Below are 10,211 nucleotides of genomic sequence, written 5' to 3' on the forward strand. Positions count from 1 at the left end.
GTGGTCAGATGCTTTTCTTACCACAAGCTTACCATCAAACATATATATGGAGTGACCTTGCTGGCGGGTGTGGACCAAGGACAACAAGTTTCTCTTGAGTTGTGGGAGATATAGAACATGATGCAAAAGAAAGTATGGAAGACCAAGTAGTTTAAGCCTGATTGTGCCAAGCCCTGATCGCTTGATTTTTGATTGATCTGCAAAGTATACTGCTCCATCAACATTGTCAGTGAAATCTTCAAAAAAATCTTTTCTATGAGTCATGTGGCAGGTTGCTCCTGAATTAAGCAACCAATCATTTTTCCAAGAATCAAGTGAAGCATTAAATAAATCTTCATTTACTCCAATGTTACATTGTGCCACAACATAGTGAGCGGATTCAGGTGCTTTACCTTTGTCTGTATCATCAGTTTTACCTTTCTGTTGGTTTCTTTTTTGTTCAATTTTGTCCCATGGTAGCTTGCATGTAGAGGCATCATGTGATCCATTTCTTTTGCATCGAACACAGTGCAAATCTGCCTTTTCTCTTTGAGAATGTCTGCCCCCCCCGTCTTTGAAATATCTTCCTCTTCCTCTTCGTCCACCTCTTCCTCTTGTAGAATCTTGAGCAGGATGATTTTCTTTTTGAGCAAGGCACACAGTCTCTTCAGAAGATCAGGGGCTGTCTTCTTTCCAAAAGCTTTCTCTCTTTCAGCAAACTTTTTCACAAGAGAGTCAAAGGTTATATCTTTGAGATTTCCATTTGCTTGCAATGACTCAAGATAATTGGAGTAAGTAGGATAAACTGCCTTGAGAAAAGTGAAAAGAGGAATATCCAATTCAACTTTAGTAGATTTGATATCATGCATTATAGACTTTACTTCAGATGCAAGAGCAAGAGGATCATTATTTTGCGGTTCAAGAGTGAAGAGTTTAATCATGAGTTGAACAACTTCAAGTGCAGAATGTGAGTCATAGAGTTCTTTTAGCTTTTGTAAGGCTTCAAAGGTAGTTGAATATGACGAAATATGGCGACTCACCTCTTCATTTACAGATGCTGCGATTAATGCATAAGATTTGTTGTTCTTGTTTTCCCAAATGATGAGCTCTTTGTCTGAGGTAGGCTGTACTGGGTCATTGTCTCCTTCTCCGACATGCACCCCGTTCCACAACTCATTGAAAATGAGGGTGTGTTTTATCATCCGGGACCATTCAGGATAGTTCTCCTTGCCAGTGAGAACTATTCCCACCATGGATATGATTGAATGCATTCTGTAAAAAAAAAACTTTTGCTGATAGAAAAAATACTTCTGCCAATATACAGTAAAATTGTACTCAAAAGGGCATTCTCAAAAGATTTCAAATCCACCATGTGACCCACATAAATCCATCATTATATAAATCCACCTCATATAAATTTTATATAAATCCACCATATAAATCTCATATAAACTTCATATAAATCCACCATATAAATCTCATATAAGTTTTATATAAATCCATATAAATCCACCATTATATATGCATATGGCATACGTCCCCTTTTAAAACAACCATGTGACAACGTTCAAATGGCATACGTCCCCTTTAAAAAAAAGCTTAATTACCATGCGACAACATCCAGCGTTCAACTATGTAATTCCGTCCAGCGTTCAATTGTATGTGTTGCAGAACTGAGACTCAGCAAACCTGTGTGTGGAAGCAAAGTGCAAAACGTAAATGTAATATGGGGTCGTGACAATACACACTCGAACTCGCCTTTTTTTTTTTTTTTTCTTTCGGCGCTCAGGTTCCACACTGGACCCCTCTTGACGCGCAGCCGAAAGCCTGTTATCATGTGGGCGGGCGCATATATGTGAAGAGGGCAGGCGGAAGTGCTGGTTAAAAGCGGAATAGTGGAGAGCCGAAGGACGGGGAGGAGCAAAACTGGAGGAGCAAAACGAGCGAGCGCTCAACAAGCCCCTATGATCTTATGGAGCAGACACAATATCTGTATGTAAGGGTTGAGAAGGCCAAAGATCTGCCCGCCATGGACATGTCGAGGTTCACCTTGGCAACTATAAGGGTACCACGAAGTACTTTGAGAAGAAATCAAACACTAAATGGCGCTAGGTCTATGCTTTCTCGCAGGATAGAATCTAGTCGTTCATGGTGGAAGTGGTGGTTGTTAAAATTATGAAACGTTTATGGACAAAGACCGCAGGTAAAGGAATATGGCAGACAGACCGCAGGTAATGGAATATGGACGCATTGTGTTAGTAAACAGACGCATTGCCAGAGTTAACGAATCCTCGAGAGGCGGTTAGTCCATGTCATGAAACACACGGGGAGTGTTGGATTATCCAATGCCCAAAAATCTCCCCCCCAGTGCGAGCTGGGTGTGATTCGAGCTCGAGACCTTTGGCTCTGATACCATGTCAGGCCAGGCAGTAACTCCACAAAGCAAAAACTGATTCGTATATTATTCCATCAGGTAGGTCTTTGTTATATACAATAGGGAGAGACTGTTCAGTTCATCTCCCGATGATTGTTCACATTTCTAATTTAATTATTTACATAAATTCATCCAATCATGAGGATTAGGTGTCAACATGTTTATTGGATGATTTATTCCGTTTAGCTTGTTCCCATTTATTTTCTGGTTCTTCTACATTTTCATTTTTTTTTTTGAACATCTATTAGCAAAGTGACCATATTCATGACATACCTTGCATTTGAATGGGATTTGTTCGTAATCCAGCTGTTGAATATGTGTCCATTGATCCACTTTTATCTTTATCGCTTCCAGTAGTCCTTTCCCAAGATCCACTTCTACGCATATTCTGGTGCAGGAATGCATGTTCTCCTTTGGTTCACATTTGTCTATGTATTTTCCTACTACGTTTCCAATGGCCTTTACTGATTCATCTCCCCAACAATGAAGAGGAAGGTGTGGCAGCATGACCCATACTGGCACAACGCTAGGTACATCCATTTCAGGATCGAAGTCTAGAGTCCATCGATTCAAATATAGTCCTCTTGTGTCCATGAAGTATGGGCCGTTCCTGAATATTAGATCTCAGTCTTCCTTGGTTTCAAAATGGAAGGTGTAATACCATCTTCCACAAAACCTTATTGATATTTTCCCATTGATTGACGAGGTCCAATTTCTTTCAACCCATTTCTGAACCGTCTTGGGAGATGGCCATAGTCCAGTAAACTGCCCAACAAGGCCGCGTTCAGCAAGAGATAGCGCTGCTCTGCGTGGAAGGGAAGGTGGGAGAGAGATTTCAAGAATGTCATCCAATCTTTCAATGAAATTGGTTACAAATGCCTTGTTTTTTGGAGGTCCCATTGCAAATATGAGAGATTCAAAGGCATTTACGGAGTCTTCAGGTCCCTGATGTTGATCTGGTGGTGGCTCTCCATCCTCTGGAGGGTCCATTTGCTCCTGGGTCTCAGTAGCAGGGGGCTGCTGAGAGGCAGCTGCCGGCTGGGCGTTTCCAGGCTAGGTCACGCAGTGCAACAATGATCCACTATTGTAACCCTACAATGTATTAGTATATATAGGGTAAAATAATAAGAAGAGAATGATCAGAATCAATCATTTTTTTAATCCAGATCAATGTTATGGGTGAATTATTATGATCTGTAATTTGGTAGCAAAGGAGAGGCTCTGCAGCTGAGTGTGCAGAGGCATGGAGAAGAGTCTGCAGCTGAGTGCGCAGACAACCTGCAGCTTAGTGTGCAGGCCAAGAACTGGTTGTTGTTCAAAGATTTAATATATTAAGCAATAGTGCTTGTGGGCATAGCGCTACACTGGGGTGAACCAAGTTAATTTGGTGTTTTATGTGTGGATTTGCTTATTATCTGTTGTAGAGTAGCAATTATTACAGTTACATTTTACTTCATTAGAGTGGTGGTGTATGGTTTCATATAACATGTTTAAGTGATTATTATAATGGCACAATGAAGTGATTTATAAATGCTAAGAATAATATAACATAAAAATACCACATCTCCTAGACACTGAAGGCTGCAGAAAATTGGTTCTGCATCCTCCAATAATAACTTCGAGTGAGACTGTGATCTGCTTGCAGGTCATTGCCGAAAGGGCTAATGATTAAGGGTTTTGTTGGTGCGCAGTATAGATTGAACCCGGGTCAGCGCAAATCGAGCCAACAAAAGATAAGATTATGTATGTTATTACACTTTTGGAGATCTATAACATGCTATTAACAAAACTTTTACTTATGGGGGATCCATGGTATTTGCAAATCAAAATCATAGACAATCATCCTCAAAGTTAAGTGCTTATTGTTTCATGTTCTTGAGGCAAAATATAAACTAATTGTTTCCCTAGCAGTGACAAAATGATAAATTTTTAAGGCATTCTAATAATTAAAAATTATTTATCACCTAGGGATAAAATAAGTTTAAAAAGGATATGGAAAATTTTTAAAATAGTGGTATTTTTTGTTAGTTTGTAGAGGAAATTCTTTTGAACATTTTTCACTAAATAACTAACTTGTGTATGTATGTTTGATTAAAGGCTTATAAAGTCAAAATTGAGTCAATTACACATAAGTTATTTTTGTTGAATTGATTTATAATGGAAATATATTATTTGTCATTCATCTACATGCTTTTAGAGTGCAAAAATTGGAGTAATCAATTTGCAAAATCATTTTTGTAAATGATCCTTCTAACTAAAAAAATCTAAGAACTATTTTTTGAACCGTTTATCTTAAAAGTTCATTACACTAAATTATTTGTCAATTATGTTTGGTTAATTATTGGATGAAATGCATCCAATTTTTTTTACTAAATAGTTGCATTTTAGGTGGAGAAAAGTTATGGAATATATTTTTATAACAATAATAAAATAAAATGGAAAAAAATAACATTTCATACCATGCTAACTAATAATTATAAATTAATAATATTATATATATATATATATATATATTTTAAATATAGATAAAATAATATAAGTAATATAATAAAATGGGAAACAAGTATTTTGAATATTTAATTAATAATAATAAAAAAATAATTGTAAAGATAGATAATTGTGTGAGGTTTTAAGTATGATCTAAATTTGGTTAAAAATTCATTTTTGTCATATATAAAGAAATAGGGTAACTGCCCAAAACTTCGAGGTATGTGACAAGAGTAAAAGCCCACTTTTATAGACACAATAAAGAAATAGGGTAACTGCCCAAAACTTCGAGGTATATGACAAGAGTAAAAGCCCACCTTTATAGACACAAGGTCATTCTAAATATTATTTTTCCATAAATAATAATGATAAATCAACTAAAAAAATAACCAATAATAATTTGAAAACTAACTTATAATAAACATTTGCCACTATATAAAAATATTCAACCACCTTAACTTCCCTCCATGTCATTATTATATTTTTAAATTATTGAATTAAGACTTCTGTGATGATTATCAAATTTTTGAGATATTTTTTCCCGAATAATCACATCCAAATTCATTTATAAACGTGTTTCTATTATCACCACCTTGACTTCCCTCCATGTCAATATTATATTTTTAAATTATTTGATAAAACCAAATCCTTCATATAACTATGATTCGATTGTCCGTTATCCTCACTTATAAAGAAACCCCTGAACATTTTTCTGAATCCCATTCTGAAAATTCACCAGGTTGATAATATCTCACCATCGGCATTTCTTTGCTGCAATTAAGAAAATCACTCCATTTGATCTAAACATGTCTCCGTTTATTATAGTGAAATATTTTCAGTCACCCTGACCTTTTGGATGGAAGCTCTGCAAATGCTGCATTAGTCATTTCTTCTCTAACTATATGGCTGGGCATGCAGGCTTCAGTCGCCGTTGCCTTTGAAGCGGGCGTGTTGTCATGCTTGGAATACTTGGAAGCAGTGCCTTGGACACAAGAAGAAGAGGACAAGGTACTTTCATCTCTAATGCAACTGCACCATTTGAAAGATGATAGCAGTATGCAGGGAGCGGGCCAGGTTTTGAAACGGGTATTGGCATCTGGAGATTCAAGTAAAGTAAATGGGTCTGACCAAGAGGAAGTTCTCCTCCATGTTCTACAGCTGGTAATGAAAGCAAACAACGAAAAAGCCAGACGAGAATTGAAAGCCCTGGTTTCCAAAATGCTGAGAGAAACAGCAGCAGCTCAGGGGTACTTGAACTCATCTGATTTGAGTACTGCAAGTCTTTACCATGCCTGTCGTAGCTGCCTGGATCTACTCTCCCATAGCTTTATGCAAGCTACCAGAGCTCAGTTCATGGAGTCCAGTACTACTTCCAGTGAGGACAGAGGTTCAATTGCTCGTCAAATAGCCAGGCAAGCAGACAATCTCCATTGGCTGCTTGATATTTTGATTGATAGAGGGATAGCAGATGATTTTGTATGCATGTGGGCTAATCAGTCAGAGCTAGCAGCCATGCATGGGGAGGTACCAGCAATGTTTCGTTACGAAGTGAGTGGTGTTACTGCAAGGCTGTGCATTGGGATAGGGAAGGGGCAGATGTTGGCATGCGGGTCTGATATTCGGGTGCTCTTGCTCCAAAGGTGGCTGCAGCCCCTGGTTGATGACTTCGGTTGGATGCAGAGGGCCTGCAAATCTCTGGACATGAAGGTTGTTGAGGAGGGAATATGCCAAACAATTCTCACTCTGCCTCTTAAAAACCAGGAGGCCATCTTGATCAATTGGTTGAATCACTTTCTCAACAATGCCCATGACTGTCCCAATCTACAGAAAGCATTTGAGGTGTGGTGGAGAAGAGCCTTTATAAGGCCTTATTTCACACACAGCCATCAAAACTGTTAAATAGATAGAACCATCCTCACTTCTTTGTCAGTATGGAAAGTGGATTCCCATGCTTTCTTTTTAGTAGATAGAAATAATTCTGGTTAAATATTTTAGTGTATAACTAAATTATGAAAATTTTCATATATGCTTTTGGCAGGTTTTTCAGTCCACATGGAGACATCTACAGTTGTCTATATATTGTGAGGAAATGTGATTAAATTGATACCCATTAATAACAATGATGACCTTACATTGAGCTTTACTCACGTATTTGTAATATATATAATTTTTTTTATTTTATTTTTTTTATTTTTTTGAAAATCTAAATAAAATAATATTATAAATTAGAGATGATAACTTTACATTGTATTTTCAATTTTGGCAGAGCATTATTATTATTTTAACCATTTGAGTATTTCCCCAGGATATTTTTTTTAGTATAATATTGAATTGTGTTTTTGGAATGGAATTTGATTTATTTGGAGAAGGAGAGTTGCAATATAAATTTTGTAAATTTAAAGAGAAATTATTTTAATATTTTGATTTATTTGGAGAAGAAGAGGATGGCTGCCATATAAATTAAAGAAGAATTATTTTAATATTTTGATTTATTTGGAGAAGAGAGAAAGAATTATTTTTAGTATAAATTGTATAAATTTATGGAAGAACTATTTTAAAATGATTTTTATGTATTAAAAAAATGAATTTAGTTTTTAATTTCAATATTTTTTGATAAGAGTGTTTTGTTATTAATGTTTTTTCAAAATTATGATTTGTCTAATTGGATCTTAAGACAAGAGTAATCATCACTACTTATATCTTGAAAAAAAGAATATAATGCAAAAATTATAAATTGATTCTGTTATTCTTGAATATTGTTTTAGTAATATTTAAGTACAAACCAAAAAAAATATTTGTAGTATTATTTTATAATCAAAATTAAGTTTATTATTTTATAATTTTATTTTTATTTAAATTTTACACATTCATAAAGAAATATTTTCTTTTCATTGTTAAGTTGTGTATTTTGTATTATATATTTTTAATTAAATGTAGAAAATAAAAATCATATTTCAATTTTGTAGTTTAAAATTAATTTTTGTTTAATTTGCATTATTTTTAATAGTTGGTGTTATTACTTTTAAATTTCACAAATTGATTTGCATGATTGAAAAGTAATATCATAGCATATATTATATAATGATTGATATAGTTTAATTTTCAATTGTAAGCATATAGTATAGGAAAGATAAGTGTGGTTAAATTTAGGTTAATACCATTCTCATAAAAAAAAATAATAGCATGTGCTATATGATTGGAAAAACACAAACTAATATCAAGTTCTATTTTACACCACTAAGCCAATGCAACAAAATAATTTCATTTAACAAAAACAATATACCATACATACACACACCACTCCTCATAAATAGAGATCAATAATGTTAATAATATGCACATGAAATAGTAGTATAGGTTTCACTACTATCAATTTATTTATAATAATAATATATGAACTTGTAAATAATATAGATAAAAAATTATATAACATTATAATTATACCAAAAGGAATGCAAAAATACCATGTTTATTAGAAAAAAAATTGCAAGGTAGATAGAGTTACATATTACAACAACTAAGACTTTAGCGGTCACAATATCACACTATAAGACACCAATGTACTCACTCAAGAATACTAACAACTCTATGGTTCATAATGTGAAAATAGCCTAAGGCTTGAAGGAGATTATTTCTATTTAGATTAATCTTCCATACAACAATATAATAGGTTGAAGTAATATCATGACTTACATAACTAATTTTTGAGGCCTTTTAGAGTTGATATTTTTGCAATTAACATACCATTTGGCAACTTTAAAGTCAAGAAAATGAGAGAAATAGAAACAAGCAACAACAAGAAGACAACTTATTCACCAAAAGTTATCACATGAATGAGTAAATTTATGTTGACAACTAGAAAATATCAACAAAGGATGCTCGACAAGTAGGGTCGACATATGAATTGGGATAAATTCTCCATACTAGGAAAGAAATACAAGAAAGTAAGAAAAGTTATGATGAAGAGATGAAATGGTTAATATTCCAAATTGAGACCATGGAAACTTTTGACAAGCCTCCATTTGTTTACTAAGGAAAAATGGAGAAGCAATAACCTTTTTACCTATTGTGTGCATGATTGCCAATAATTATTATAAGAGCTTTATGCATGGATAATGAAGTTATTATTATTCATCATTTAACAAGGTTTTCAAAAGAAAGAGAGAAAATTTTGTTCATTGACAACAATATTGTAGCACTGGTTTGATTATTAATAGGTAATGGTATTGGGAAGAATTCTTTAGCATTATAATTTTACTTCAATTAAAGACATTATGTGTCTAGATATAATAATTTTACTTTGATGACCTTGATGGATCAAGTTTTCAATTTTCCCTTAGGTACTTGGATGTTATGTAGAATATAGTGGAAGATGGAGTTTAGTGAATATAGTATGAAAAAATTGCCTTGACAATTTCCTCGATTGTCACAAAACACATTTGACACAAGAGATATCCTAGGAAAACCTTTCGGTAGAAATATCATCTTGAAGGTGAGGTTGCTTTGCTCTCTTTCTCTAAATAGAATATAGCTATGAGTATAAAGAAGTAAGGAATGTGGCCCTTGGGTGACTACAATGCAAAAATCCTCTTTGTGTGATCTCTCCCTATCTGTCTTAGCTACTATGTTCATCAATGGAACAAATGAACTCGAAAAGAATGGAACCCCTTTTCCTCTTAGTGGCCTAGTTATAACATAGCCTAATAGCCTATTAGTGGTTAGGTTTGACTCCCTCAACTCTTAACTAGAGTTACAATATGGACTCTTCTAGAGTCTTCTTCATCATGATCACATGGCTAGCCCATTTCCATGAAAAATGGAGGCTGACATGGCATTCACTCCAACTATGGTGGCTAAAACAAGAAGGTCAACTTATGAGAGACATAACCATTGCATACAAACTCCGATTGAAGTGATTCTTGTGTTGTTCGAAAGGTATTTGTGTGTAGAATATGAAAACTAAAGGTGCTACATTAAAGTGAACAAAATTTACTCGCAAAGAATGTTGTTTGATGCCTCAAAATGCTCTTGAAAGGTTTCAAACCCAAATTTTCCAAACTGGGTTCCCACCGGTAAAAATGATCCTCTAATTTGATTCCTCCACACTCTAAAAGCATCAATATGGATGAAAAAAATATAGTGATCAAATATGGATCACACCTCCCCATTTTGGAAGGATTTTGGTCCCTAAAAGCTTCTACTGAATGAGGCGAAGACAAATTTCCTCCACCTTTTCTCAGGTGTACCATTTAGCCTTACTTGGAAGTTGTACTTTCAACCCAATTTTCCAAAGTTCATGCTACCCCTTTCC

At 34.6% G+C, this 10,211-nt stretch overlaps 1 protein-coding gene across 1 annotated transcript in view; it reads left to right on the forward strand.

The window, feature by feature from the left end:
• LOC149155658 (BTB/POZ domain-containing protein At3g50780-like) overlaps window positions 1-7,043 on the forward strand; it is a 45,691-nt gene extending 38,648 nt beyond the window's left edge. Inside the window, exon 2 of the mRNA XM_089445869.1 lies at window positions 5,819-7,043. Within this exon, the coding sequence (XP_089301995.1) occupies window positions 5,819-6,799 (981 nt within the window). The 3' untranslated portion in view covers window positions 6,800-7,043. The remainder of the gene's footprint in view (window positions 1-5,818) is intronic.
• The last annotated feature ends 3,168 nt before the right edge of the window (window positions 7,044-10,211 follow it).

This window comes from Pinus tabuliformis, chromosome 9, assembly GCF_031772625.1.
Source record: "Pinus tabuliformis cultivar Carrire ecotype Pingquan chromosome 9, CPIR1, whole genome shotgun sequence".
In the NCBI taxonomy this organism is placed as follows: Eukaryota; Viridiplantae; Streptophyta; class Pinopsida; order Pinales; family Pinaceae; genus Pinus; species Pinus tabuliformis.